The 13,376-nt window shown below is 40.9% G+C and overlaps 3 protein-coding genes across 4 annotated transcripts in view; 1 reads left to right on the forward strand and 2 right to left on the reverse strand.

Moving 5' to 3' along the window:
• The first annotated feature begins 407 nt into the window (after positions 1–407).
• Positions 408–4,665, forward strand: si:dkey-4e7.3 (uncharacterized protein LOC402865 homolog). 2 transcript variants are annotated; one of them, XM_068328701.1, is made up of 7 exons: positions 408–583; positions 919–1,007; positions 1,448–1,635; positions 2,233–2,412; positions 2,497–2,608; positions 2,715–2,851; positions 4,164–4,665. In XM_068328701.1, the coding sequence occupies exons 1-7, from the start codon at positions 423–425 to the stop codon at positions 4,509–4,511; spliced, it is 1,215 nt and encodes a 404-aa protein (XP_068184802.1). In that variant the 5' UTR covers positions 408–422; the 3' UTR covers positions 4,512–4,665. The 2 variants fall into 2 exon arrangements, with proteins under 2 accessions (XP_068184802.1, XP_068184803.1); XM_068328702.1 differs by lacking the exon at positions 408–583 and adding an exon at positions 629–647.
• On the reverse strand, positions 4,660–6,425 carry coa5 (cytochrome C oxidase assembly factor 5). Its single transcript, XM_068328703.1, has 3 exons — positions 6,195–6,425; positions 5,103–5,186; positions 4,660–4,900 (listed from the first exon to the last, which is right to left on the reverse strand). The coding sequence occupies exons 1-3, from the start codon at positions 6,294–6,296 to the stop codon at positions 4,859–4,861; spliced, it is 228 nt and encodes a 75-aa protein (XP_068184804.1). The 5' UTR covers positions 6,297–6,425; the 3' UTR covers positions 4,660–4,858.
• A 157-nt stretch (positions 6,426–6,582) lies between these two features.
• mgat4a (alpha-1,3-mannosyl-glycoprotein 4-beta-N-acetylglucosaminyltransferase A) overlaps positions 6,583–13,376 on the reverse strand; it is a 35,920-nt gene continuing 29,126 nt past the window's right edge. Inside the window, exons 7-16 of the mRNA XM_068328700.1 lie at positions 12,991–13,066; positions 12,379–12,493; positions 11,789–11,919; positions 11,595–11,702; positions 11,426–11,500; positions 11,226–11,344; positions 9,832–9,910; positions 9,473–9,533; positions 9,011–9,123; positions 6,583–8,893 (exon numbers count right to left, since the gene is read on the reverse strand). Coding sequence (XP_068184801.1) covers positions 8,867–8,893; positions 9,011–9,123; positions 9,473–9,533; positions 9,832–9,910; positions 11,226–11,344; positions 11,426–11,500; positions 11,595–11,702; positions 11,789–11,919; positions 12,379–12,493; positions 12,991–13,066 — 904 coding nt within the window. The 3' untranslated portion in view covers positions 6,583–8,866. The remainder of the gene's footprint in view (positions 8,894–9,010; positions 9,124–9,472; positions 9,534–9,831; positions 9,911–11,225; positions 11,345–11,425; positions 11,501–11,594; positions 11,703–11,788; positions 11,920–12,378; positions 12,494–12,990; positions 13,067–13,376) is intronic.

Below are 13,376 nucleotides of genomic sequence, written 5' to 3' on the forward strand. Positions count from 1 at the left end.
AGTGAATTCTTCTCGAAGACAAGAGGAAGGAAAAACGCAAAGCTCTTTCTCTTTAAGAATATATGAGGGTGTGACGTCATCGACAGAGATCGTTTATTTTTGAGAAGAAGAGCTCGGAGTAAAGGACGCGGTAATAAAGATTGACAAATTAGACGTCATCTTTCCAAGCCAGAAACTGAGTAAAGAGTTTTTATGCTATCAATAAAATCAACACATGCGTTTCGACTCAACAAATCCATTGTGGAATGATTTTAAAAAAATAAATAAATCTATTAACAGCTGTCTAAAAGACTTAGAGATAGGATCACCTCCTGTGCTCTTATCATCGCAGTGTTTTCAGGTTAACTGTTTACAAGTACATGTTGTTTATCATTTTCTCATCTTATTTACGCGTGGAGGACACATCACCGCATCACGTGTTGATGCCTCTTGATCGCTGGTGTGTGACGAACCGCGGTGGTTCTGACAAAAGTGTTCAGAGTGAGACCTCCGTGTTCGATCCTCCCTCCACGTCAACAACCTGCATGGCGGTCATAATCCAGTGTCCAACGGTGACCCGGATTATCAACCGCTGTGTGAGAAGGTGAGGTCCTGCTGCTCATTCACGTTCCACACCAGATCGGTGTGTTCCTGAAGAGTTCTAGTAGGTCGGTCGGTGTGTGACGTCAGCACGTCTCTGTCTAGCATGTTTGCATGACTTTAAATCAAATTAAATAGTCATGTAAAAAAGACACGTGTGTGTGTGTGTGTGTGTGTGTGTGTGTGTGTGTGTGTGTGTGTGTGTGTGTGTGTGTGTGTGTGTTTTGTGTGTGTGTTTTGCATGTGAACACACTGGACAGATGCATGATGTCATGTTTGAGTCCGATCCACCACTGATTTTCTTCCTGTGACGTCATTCCCCCGCCTCTCCTTTCAAAGGTTGTTTGCTGTTGAACATCTTTGGTTCCAGTTCCCTAAAAGACGAGTGTCGTCTGCAAAACACTTCAGTTCATCTTTCTCATCTAAAGGTAGGTGTGTTCTCCTCCCATGGATATTTTATTTAGTTAATTCGTGAAACATCTTTTAGTTCAAAGGCAAATCCCACTTAATCCAAAGAGAATAATCAGTCAGAGGATCCTGACTGATCCTGACATACTGCATGTAATAATCTTCAAGTATTTTTTGTTTGATGATCAACAATTCCTTTTTTCTGTTTTCTTTTTTTCAAAATTTTTCTCATCAGACATTTTTATCAGAGCGTTCAGTAAAACCAACATTCGACTGATCCATACACGCATGATCACACATGATTACAATTATATGTTTAGTTTTGTTTTTTGTTCTACTATTATTTTTGAATGTGAATTTTATCGTGAATGTGATTATTTTGTAATTTGCTCTTTGTGAATAAACGTGCTTTTAAAAATGAAAGTCGAGGACTAACATCTGAAGTCGCTGCTGCCGTCAGGGTCTGCGATGGGGAAGAAGCTGCTGGTGGATGTGGACTGTGGGGTGGATGATGCTCAGGCCATCATGCTGGCACTCGCTGCCCCCAATGTGGATCTCCTGGGCATCACCTGTGTGCATGGAAACACAACGGTTGACAACGTGTGTAAGAACACACTGCGTGTCCTACAAGCCTGCAACAGGCTGGAGGTGGGTGCAGCTCTGGGTTCTGTCACCAGAGTGACTTTGTGTTGGTGAAACTTACACTCGGTTAAACTTCAGCCCAGCATCAGTGTGGTTCCTCGGGAGTCGCACCAGTTATTAACTGGAGATTCCTGGCATCAAGTGACGAGTCAGCATTCCATTGATTAAACTATCAATGAATGAGTTGCTGTTTCTCGAGCCACATGACTAAAAGGAGGGACTAGACAACCTGAACGACCAGTATGAGCTCTATTTGCTTTAAGAAACACAATAGAAATGTTTTTTCAGGCTTGGATCATCTTCATACAGTTCTGGTTGTATAATATAGACAGGTTGCAGACATTTTTATCACCATACTGTAAATGCACAGTATGTCAATTAAAAAAAAGAAGACCCTCAAGACAGTTAACAGATCGTTTTTCTCTGCTGTTTGTTATGTCTGTTCTTGTGTGTTTAATGTCACAAATGTGCCCACGTATAATCTACGTTCAACAAGAAGGTTAAACTAAATTTCCCAGTGTTATCCTGTCACGTATGAATCATAATCCAGAATGTTTTTCAGTCTCCACTCCTGTGGTGGGCTCTTCTTTTTCCATGTAACAGATTCCAGTGTTTAAAGGTGCTGCTAAGCCCATCCTTGGGGGGAGCATTAATGCGGGACACTTCCATGGTGAGGATGGGTTAGGAGATGCTCCTGACCCCAACGCTCCTGGTCTGGACCTGGTCCAGGAGGAAGGTGCTGTGTCAGCAATGATCAGGATAGTCAATGAGAACCCAGGGGAGGTGAGAGGTGTGACTCGGTTGTGTTTCTGCGTGTCTCCTTCATCCTGGTCTCTTAAGTCCCGGGTTTTTTTTTAATCCCCCCAGGTTTCGCTTGTTGCTACGGCACCCCTTACCAACTTAGCTCTGGCTGTGAGGATGGATCCGTCTCTGCCGAGGAAACTCCGAGGGCTTTATATCATGGGAGGCAACACTGAATGTCAGTGAACTCTTTAAGTTCTGGTTTCTTAAAAGGTGGCAAGGGTAAGAGAGACCCCCCCCCCCCCAAATTTCCATACATGTTTTCTCTGGTGTACTCCCTCCAGCTCGTGGAAACGTCACGGTGTGTGGAGAGTTCAACTTTACTGCTGATCCAGAAGCTGCTTACATAGTGCTGAACGACTACCAGTGTCCCACCGTCTTAGCCTGCTGGGAGTTCACCTGCTACAGTAAACTGTCCTGGGTAAGGCCTCCTTTTACACACTGTAGTATACACACACGTGGATTAACTGTATGTACCTTTTCTCTAGAGAAAGAAAAATCCATAGCGGTCACTGAATTAGCTTGAAATTGACAGAAGTAATTAGAGATGTTCACTGACTCCAGATATGAAATGTGGTTTGTCAAACTTTTAAAATACCAATTAGTGAAACTGACCTGGACAAAAATAATGAAAAGACGGAGTATACTTTGTCTTTGTAAACTGACGTGTGTCTTTTAATTCGCATCGCAAGTGTCTTCATCAGTCAGTCCTGCTATTTAAAGAGTAGTTTTTTACGCACTATAAGAAGCACTGGATTATAAGGCGCACCTTCAGCGAATGGCCTGTTTAAAAAAAAAAAAAAGTTTCATATGTAAAGTGCACTGAATTGTAAAGCATATCTGATTATAAGGCGCACCTTCAATGAGTTTCCTATTTTAAACGTGTTTTTATATATAAAGTGCACTGGATTATAAGGCGCACTGTCGGTTTTCGAGAAAATTAAAGGCTTTTAGGTGCGCCTTATAGTGAGGGAAATACTGTAAATGGTAGTCACTGTGCTGTTTGATCACAAAGAGATAAAGAGAGATCAGAAATATTATGGAAAGACACGTTGGAGGTAAAGGCTATAGGACCATCTCCAACTAGCTTGATGTTCCTGCAACTATAGTTGCACATATTCCTGTATTTAGAAGTTTAAGATTCACAGGCCTGAAGTCAATCTCCCTGAATGAGCCTCAAGAGGAAAAGTGATGAGTTTGAAGAGATGGATAATTTTTGACTTCAATCTGTGCAGGTTACAATGAAATCTCATGAGTATCAAAACATTCTGGAGTGAAATGTACTTCCCAGTGTCAGTGTCAGGTCTTGGTCGTAGGTTCTGTGAGCCCTCATTGAAATCTTCAACATCCAGACATACAGTCTAGAGAAGGAAACTTCAGGCCTGAGACCTGAAAGTTTTCTCATGACAAATGGGCCACAAATAGCTGTTGACAGGTGCAGAAGTCCCACTGAGTTATAGATATCACTTAATTGCAGTACTTGTTTCAAAAAGTTGTGCAACAAAATATTACGTAAAGGATACAACTTTTACCCAGTCCAGTTTCATTAGTGTTTTAAAATAAAAGCAGCATCTCATTTTCTTGAGCTAATTGTTCATAAATATTATAACTTCTTTTTTGGGTTGTTCTTGCTTTAGAAGGCTACCAACAATTTTGTGTAGATTCCTGACTGGGATCGTTCTGACCGTTCTAGTGAACTTTTTTTCTCTCTCCGTCTGTCCTGGCGTTGACAGGAATTCTGCGATGCCTGGTTGGCTCAGGACACCGATAAAGCTCGCTTCATGGCGCAGATCTTCCGCTACAGTATTGAGATGTCAAAAAGCGAACGCTTTGAGAAGGAGTTTGTCGCCGGCACAGGTTTTGTTTCCTGTGACTCTTATGCCATGGCAGCCGCCATTGATGATTCCTTCATCACGGAAAGCGACCATCAACCGGTCAGCGTGGAGCTGGTTGGCACACACACCCGGGGCATGATGATAGTGGATACTGTGGGCCTCCTGAACAAAGCTCACAAGGCTGTCATCATGAAGAAGGTGGATCTGGAGAAGTTCCAGCGGATGATGATGTCAGCTTTACAATAATGGAGGCCTTAGTGACTCCTGAGATTCCTTCCACATACTTTTGTTTTACAACTCTTAGCTCTCTATTAATTCAAAAAATAAAATAAACATGTGTTCCAGTTAGGTGTTTTTTTTTTTTTAACAAAACATTTCAATAAAATTTTTGCATCTTTTATATTTTATTACATTTCTTTGTGACATAAGACACACCAGTACTCATTCATCCAGAAATTTCCCCAGGCTCTAATAGCCTCCAGATGAGGCTGAGCTGAAAATGATTTGTCTTTTGAAAATTTCTTTTTAATCAACATAAATATTTACAACCATATCCAACAATAACTAAGCTTATGGCAGGTCCACATGGTTCTTCAGTATCCTTTCCTTCCTCTGAATCTTGACCTTGTGTCCAGCTGTAAAGACAATAGAAGTGTTACTCTGCAGAATGCCCGAGAACCTGAGACAACGTGTGTCTGACTGAGACAGGATAGAACTTTATCTAATCAGCAGCCATCTGTTTTCCATAAAACATCTGAAGTGGAGGATGAACATCCCACGTTCCTTTTCCCAGTTGCATCAGTCCTTTCACAAGTCCCCTCATCATGGCTGACTTACCATTGATCTTTTGCACTCAAAGAATGTTACCCGCAGGGCTTTGCAATGGCCTTCTTTCAAACACTCGCTCGGCATCTTTCCCTCCTGACAAAGGAAGAAGGCAGTTAGACACGCAAGTTTTTCCTACCAGAAACATGTGCAGAAACCTGAATCAGCAACTTCAAGTCCTGATTGACTGTGGGACTGCAGAAGACTCACAAATTAAATTACATTACATTAAATTAAATTTACAGAACACATACTGCTCTTGTCCTTCAGAAAAGATCAGTATGTGTTCTGTAAATTCAATCTAATGTAATTTAATTTGTATGGATTAACAATTACTTTAATTCATATTTAACAACCTTAAAACTTTCCATCTGGTACGATTTCTCTTCCGAGACGACACTAATTTAAATCATCCAAACTGAAGGAGCAAAAAAGTGTGTTTACAGTGCTGAAACGTAATGGGTAACAAACCCACACAAGAGTGTAAGATGCAATTATAAGTTGAATAATATCAACAGCCTTTTAAATGGTATCACAGCTTTCTGATGCAGTAAAAAAAAAAGACTTATAAAAACTGTATAAATGCAAACAAAACTTATATGAAATGAAAAGTTTATGATAAATATGGACTGACGGACTCCTAATTTGGAGCTGATATTCGAAATCCTAAAAAAGAATTTTACAAGTTTGCACTTATATATATACACACAGTGTGTGTATTGTATATATACAGTACTGTATATACTGTATATACGTACAGTATATGATATCAAGTTATGAGTTCTTATTCTTCCACAACAACAGGTGGCGCTGTGAGTTCATTCAAAGGTTGAGGAGGTTGAATCGCTTGTGAAAAACTGATGTCAATTTGTTTGATTTAGATTCGACAAAAAATATTTAACCTTTTAAATATTATTAGTCTGTCCGGGAAACTTAGTACACATGTCACAATTAGGACGTTTTTATTTTATTTGTGCATTTCTGGTCTAACGTGGTCACCACAGTGAAATTACACTTTAGTGAACCAGTCTGACAGTGTTGATACGATCAGGTATATCGAACATTCTCCCAGGAGGATCGATAGAATCACAGACGCTTCCTTACCTTGACCACACAGTCGTGCTGAAGGATACAGGCCTTAAAGTCCTCCCTGACGCCGGCACAGGCTCGGTTGTCTTCCTCTTTATCCTCGTAATATTTCGGCATTGTCCAAAAATCTACTTGAACACCAGCGAGTCTTCCTGATAAGTCGCGAATTAGAAGACAAGCTAGTTAACAGGAATGACATGGATGTGGTCGGCCATGTTTTGAAATGGTGCGATGGGAAAGCGGAAGTACGTAGCCGAAGTGAATTCTGGGTGGATTTGTAGTTTTTCATGGTTTGCAATGTTTGATATATTTTTCGTTTGCTGCTTGTTTACTTCCTCCGCCGTGCTGACTGATGCTATGAGTGATGCAAAAAATAAAAAATAAAAATGTCCATGACTACTAACAATGTTTATCATTTATTTCAAAGATGTCCACATAACATGATGCCAAAAACATCAGAGGCAGGCATACACATGTACATGATGAAGGCACATGAAATGATGATGTATGAATTTCTTGATGGGAAGAGCTTCACGGGTTTTTTTGTTGTTGTCTGCGGTCCAGTAATGAGATCACATGATCAGTCATCCCGGTTTAATCCGGCTGCTTGTGACTACAGGATGAATTCTGTTGTTGGCAGAATCTCGTCCCTTTCAGATCACATTCCAGTTTTGCGTGACTTGCTCTCACCCCATTATAAAAAAAGAATCTGATGGAGAGGCAGACATACAAATGCTTCTTGAGTACATCTCCATCAGGGATGGTTTGATCGGGGGTGACGGAAGCAGCTCTGAACAAAATAAATGCGGTTTACATTTTACACTTAATAACCACACATCTGAACAAGCAGAATAAGAAGAAAATACTGTCCCATTTTTATAACAGTTCCATAAAAAAAGGCACTTCACTAACCTGTTAATAATAAACCGGAATAAATCACTGTGAGAGAAGTTCCATTTTAAGATAGCTTCTACTGAAAAACGTTGGCCACACACACAATACGAAATGTCAAGTGAATTTCAATCAACTAGTGAGTCAGGAGAAGAAAAGAAAAAAAAGGGGGGGGTAATGTTCATTCTTTATATATTTACAGTCAGTGAGTGAACTACACATCCTCAGTTAAATCATACAACAAAAGGTGCACTCTGAAATAATCTGCATTCAAATGTCCAGTCCATTCAAAAGAATAGATAAATACTTGGACAAAATAAAGTGTGGGGATTTATAAGTTGGTGATATGAAATGAGAGGATGACAAATTTTAATACAAATGTGTAGGAAGTGATGGGAAAAAGTAGTGAAAAAAGCAGTGCAAATCACGCTGTTTAAACTGTAATCTAGTATCACAACCCACCTTTTTTTAACCACTTTAATTTCACATAAAGATATTTCCCTTAATATCGACCACTAATGAAAGAGTAGGCATACATTAGAGGGAAAATACTGGACTTATATTGAGATTATTTCAAGGGAACTAGATATAAGGCACATATTTTTCCAATTCGGACCCACGACTACTTTAACAGAATCTATCCACAACTCTACCATTCAGTTTTTCAACAGTAAGAATGAATTAGTCTCAGATATAAAGATTTGCTTTTAGTGGAATGAAACCGGTACGGACTGAACCAAGTCACTCAAACAGGTAGACAAAGCAACTTTGCAATTATCTGTAAAAATAAAATGTACGATTCAGGAAGAAAAAGAAAATCACAATAGTACACAAATAAAACTGACTCTTGAGATACCATAAACATCTCTAATAACATAAAAATATATTTTACCTCTTGTAAAAATTAAACTTTTATTTCAAATAAATTAAGTCACCTTCATAGATCGTCATAGCTGTAATAATATATCACTATAACAATATATTCCTTAGAGATAATGATGCCAGAGATTGGTTTTACTATATATGGACACTGAGGTCAAACACTGCCTGCCGGAAAAGAGGCTGAGAAAATTAAATGTGATGATACTCGCTTTGATAGATGTGGGTAGTTAATCACAAAAACCTGCACTGTGGTCAAGTTTTTAACAACTGTTTCAGGACAAGCGGCGCATTTGAGTGTGAAATAATTAACTTTCTTCTTTGAGCAGGTTTTGATCGACAGCTCCATCACTTCTGTTGAGAACAGACAGCAAGTGGCCTGAAGTGATCACAACATTCTAGACAATCAAGGGCTTTGCTGAGGCAGTAGTGACAGTGCAAGGCCTCAGCTTTCCCTAAGGGTGGCAGCATTGGGTAACATGAGGATATGGCAGCACCAACACTGGTGGCCCTGTGACTGGTTCTCCTTAGACGTGAAGATGTGTCCTCACTCATCCAAACGTTTTCTGATTGTGGTCAAAGTTGTTTCACAACCCAACCGCTTTGAGAGCAGACGGCTCCTGTTGGTTTTTAAACAGTAGTATTCACATTCGCAAAAATGAAGAAGAAAAAAAATGTTCAATTGAAAGGAAGAGATGCAGAAACAAAGATAGAAACTGATCAATGAGAAGCAAAGGAAAGTATATTAAGAAGAGCGGGAATTGGGAGGTGGCGTTCCTTGGGCAAGCTCAGATGAGCAACTCCAATGGGCTCTGATGACTTCACCGCTGGTTGCTAGGTGCCAGAGCTCCTACGTAAGCAGTCTAGAAGATTTTGATCCCCCTGTGGCCATGATTCATGTACACGCTCCAGAAGAATCATCCAGCTATCCTTTTTATATGTATCTGCAGGAGGAGAGCAGAGCATCAGCGTGATATTAGATCAAAACATGGAGGCCTCATGGATTTTGTGAGACTGGCACTAATCGAGTAACGGGATGCATGTGGGTCCGGTGGGCTTACTTCACTCAGTATGGCCCAAACAGCCGAGTCCTTTAGAACTGATAGACGAAGAGCCAAGATGGGATTGAAGGAAGGATCTACAGCCCCTTCTGCAACACCCTTATCAAAATGACCTGCACATATGAAGCACACACAGTTGTTGTTCCTTCAGATGGAGAAGGCACCAGCATTCCCTTTCATGGTTTCAAGTGAGAGAGAACAAACAAATATTGGAAAACTAATCATGAAGAATATGAACCCAGTTCAGCCTCTTGTTTCAGTGCATCTATCAGGAACAAAAAGCAGTCAAAAAAATTGGATAAATAAAGAAAATGACAGCTGCAGAGGTAAAAAACTTTAGATCAATATTAGAAGGAGTGTGTAAATAGTTGTGACAGAATATTGCACAACCGCCAAGAGTGGGTGTAATCTGATGATTTTTGACTTGCAAGCATGTTTGCAGTAGTCGTCAAACCGACTTACCAATCCTGTAAAAGCGGTCTTCGGTTCGCTTGTGCTTCTCTTTGGTCTGCAGCCCAGCTTCCTAGCATACGGACACACGGAAAGAACGACAGTTAAGTAAACCCTAAGAAAATAAAAGGCACATTTTGACGTTCGCTTGAAGCATTGCCGGAGTATGTGATTATAATGGAAGTGTGAAATCACTGTGTCAGAACACTTCGCCCCTGGCAGAGCCAGCAAGTCAAGCTCATATTCCTGTTGATAATCAATATGCTTCGACCACTCAGTGTAATCTAATCAAAACTGTTTGCACATCACACCATAGTGGCTAAGCAGGCTGTGTGAGCTGGGATGGGGGGTAGGGGGGTGAGTTTCCCTACCGTGACAGGCAGGATTTCCACTGTGGTGTTCTCGATCTTGTCCCCTGGGTGCTCCTGGTTTCCACTGCGAAACAGGAACCTGACAAATAGATCATGCAAAACAAATTACCACATTAAAAGCATTAATACAACACATTCCTTCTCCCTCCAGTGTTCATGTGCAATTTCACAGGCGTCACTGCTGGACACTTGTCTGTTCCTCTAGTGGGAACTTCTCCTTGGTGTACCCGTACACTGGAGGGGCCAAGCTTCAAAAATATACTTGTGTACGTTTAGTGATGAGCCAGGATTGGGTCCAGACTATTTGTGATGTCATAAATCAATCTCATATAGACCTGCTGTTTAAAATCTGAGTTTAATTTTCATCTTCAAGCAACAAATGTGAAAATTATTTTTTTTAGACTGGACTAATGTGAGTTACACCTGTAGAAAATAGTTAAATATGTGAACATCAGCCCATCAGGGGGCCATCAGGTGATATAAATGATCAAATAATCAAACATTATGCTTCTCAGGTCATACTTAAAGACCTTCAGCATTCTCCAGTCCCTGTAGATCTTAGAGCCTGGAGAGTGATTTCAATTCATAGTGAATGGGCTAAGTGTGCAATGACTTTCACCTGTAGTGTAAGACTGGTGTTCAAGGTTGGTAAGACTGAACAGAAACACGTCTGCTGTGGTTTGTCTGGACTTAGGCTGGTTCCATTTAGATTGTACGGCACACTGAATGTACTTGAGTTGTGTCACATGTTAGACAGCCAGAGAAAAAGAGACAGACGGACTTGGACAATTGCTGTCGAAATGTTTTCTGCTCAGCACGGCAAAAAAGTGATATTTACGGTCAATGGGAATACACTGTACTTTAAAGGAGAGCATCAGACAGAAAACACACTTTTCTCAGTGTCGTATGAAGATTAACTCCCACAAGGCCAAATATTAAACCCCTCTTTGGGTCGGCTCTGATTCCCAAGCTTTATTTTCACTATATGCTCTCTTTTTGGTCTTTCTGCTTCTGTCTTGGCTCCTCTGACAGTGCTTATTATAGAGCACTGTCATTAGCTCACCCAGATCCCTGGAGAAACACACACACATTCTGAAGCTAAGCCTGTATGGATGAAGGGCAGTGGTGGTGAAGATGAAAAAATTTGCATGTGCCTATATTTGAACTGGTGCTCATGATAACAGTACAGTATCCATGTTCGCCGGTGCTTTGCATGTTCACCATCTCATTCGAATGCAGACGACAAGAAGCCATGCACACAGACACATCAGACACATCAGACACACACACACACACACACACACACACACACACACACACACACACACACACACACACACACACACACACACACACACACACACACACACACACACACACACACACACACGTACCTCTCTATGCTAACAGGTCTGTCAAATTTGAACAGGACATAGTCGCCAGCAGTAGGAGTGATGGCCCAGAAGAAGTCCTCTCCGAGGTACGTCTTCTCTAGTGTGTGACCCTGGTACACCTGTGGAACACAATACACACTCTAATAAACTAGACTACAAGTAACAGCACAAAAAGATTCTGAAATATTGTATTAGAATACCTTCATTGACGTGGAAACCTCAGCTGGGGGGTTGACGTGCATCTTGTGGAGAAGCGGCTTCAGGAAATCCTTGTCCTGCAAAACACAGACAGAGGAGAAGCCAACATTTCTTCACAGGAAGTGGCTTCTACTACTGCTGAAAATAAATGACCGAGGGCGTGGGACTCACTGTGAGCTTTTGGATCTTTCCGGCGAGAGAAGAATGGAGTCCTACGTGTTGAAACAAGGAAGGCCTGAACCTCACACGCAGGCTGGATTTCTGCCTCTCACAGTGTTTCTTTAAAAAAAATAAAGGAGGAGAAATGATGAGACCTATTCTTGTTACAGTGACACTCAAACGGTTAAAGGAACCAAACGGCGTACCGCGTCTTTCTCAGGATTGCAAACTTTGACCCACAGGATGTGATCCAACAGCCAGTCGATGGGCTTCTCCTTGTAGAACATGAAGATGAACTCGACAATTAAGTTGAGGTCTGGAGCCTGGAACATTTTTCCTGGAGGAAAAAGAATAAATCAGTGAAATGTTCAGCATCATTAACAATCATTTTTATTACAGGAGATTAATTGAATCATTAACCTGAATGAAAACGAGGCAAGGAAAAAAATACTTTGACATAAAATATACTCATTCCTCAATTAGAAAATGAGAAGTTGTTTTTTTACTGACAAACAACTTAATATCATGAAGATAATCAATAACATTTCCACATTTTCTTAGATGTGAATAGATTCTCTCCAGATCCGTCCACATTGCATTTCCTGTTCATCCTAAAATGCTGACGTATATAAATGAATGCCTTACACAGTTCAGATAATGGGTTAATAACCACTTAAGAGAGGAAATGAAGGCAAAAGGTTCATTGTTCAGCTTTCTGTCAGCTGACTATGCAGATCATGCTCCTTCACAGCCCTGCTGGATATCGAGTGTCGATCGTATGTTTAGTGAATCGTACCGATGAAGCCCAGCTGTGAGAACTCAAGGATCATCCAGTCCTCCGAGGAGAGCTGAAGCGCAAAGTTCTTCATGGTGGCAAAGTAGTTCGGCTTGGCCACAATGTCATCCTCCAGCTGAAGGGAACAGGAGTAACAAAATGTCAGACAAAAGCAACTCATTTTTTAAAGTTTACTTTAAATAAAGAGGGTGGGACCGGTCTGTGTTCTTCTACGTGGAAAACATCTCTAGGTGGCTACGATAAAGCACTAGAGCGGCAGGAGGTGATGGAAAGGCAATACCTCTTCCCCTCCAGGTGAGAGCAGAATGTGGACACAGCAAAACCCACGAAAGAGACAGTTAGCAAAGCAGGTAAATGAAAAGGTCTGGTGTTAGTACTTCAAATTTATATATGATATATATGTTTAGCCAAGAAGACAGGAGCCTGAGCTCAGACTAAGAGAAACAGACAACAGAAGAATAGCAGCAAGAGCATACGTCAGCTTGAAATACTTGGCTTGTTTAATCTGAGCGTTAGTGTGATATCAGGAGTTGATGCTCTTTTAAAGGTGTGCATTAAAGTCCTTTAAATGTGCAGCAAAAAGCTGCTTTGAGATTTTTTTCACAGACGTACCTGAACGTAATAAACTCCCTTACTCACGGCGTACATCATGAGGAAGGAGTAGTCCAGATTTTGCTTGGTCCTCCATCTAAACAAAACAGAACTTGTCAACACAGAACTGGTTGTCCTTAGTGCATAGTCACACACGCATCAACATACTTTCAAAACGCAACATAAAGATGAGGGCAGACTTCAGGGAACGTAAAAGCACATTTTCTGTATCATTCATTTGGAAGCACATGAAAAAAAGAAGCGTCTAAAATGAGCCACTTTGATGCTACAGGCCATGTTGGACCATGTCTATTTAGACTGCCATTAGAAGCATCTGTGCTCATAAACGTCACATGCAGGAAGAACACACAGTCCTCTGGGCCTAAAAGGCACCATGTGAGTGCATA

This window comes from Antennarius striatus, chromosome 12, assembly GCF_040054535.1.
Source record: "Antennarius striatus isolate MH-2024 chromosome 12, ASM4005453v1, whole genome shotgun sequence".
Taxonomy (NCBI): domain Eukaryota; kingdom Metazoa; phylum Chordata; class Actinopteri; order Lophiiformes; family Antennariidae; genus Antennarius; species Antennarius striatus.

What these genes read in the sequence shown, in the direction of transcription:
- si:dkey-4e7.3 (XM_068328701.1), top strand. Translation starts at nt 423, where the DNA reads ATGCCTCTTGATCGCTGGTGTGTGACGAACCGCGGTGGTTCTGACAAA. An exon ending in TCAATGAGAACCCAGGGGAG is followed by an intron (nt 2,413 to 2,496) that starts GTGAGAGGTGTG and finishes TAATCCCCCCAG; the next exon opens with GTTTCGCTTGTTGCTACGGC. An exon ending in CATGGGAGGCAACACTGAAT is followed by an intron (nt 2,609 to 2,714) that starts GTCAGTGAACTC and finishes TACTCCCTCCAG; the next exon opens with CTCGTGGAAACGTCACGGTG.
- coa5 (XM_068328703.1), bottom strand. Translation starts at nt 6,296, where the DNA reads ATGCCGAAATATTACGAGGATAAAGAGGAAGACAACCGAGCCTGTGCC. An exon ending in AGCACGACTGTGTGGTCAAG is followed by an intron (nt 5,187 to 6,194) that starts GTAAGGAAGCGT and finishes TTCCTTTGTCAG; the next exon opens with GAGGGAAAGATGCCGAGCGA. An exon ending in TTGAGTGCAAAAGATCAATG is followed by an intron (nt 4,901 to 5,102) that starts GTAAGTCAGCCA and finishes TTGTCTTTACAG; the next exon opens with CTGGACACAAGGTCAAGATT.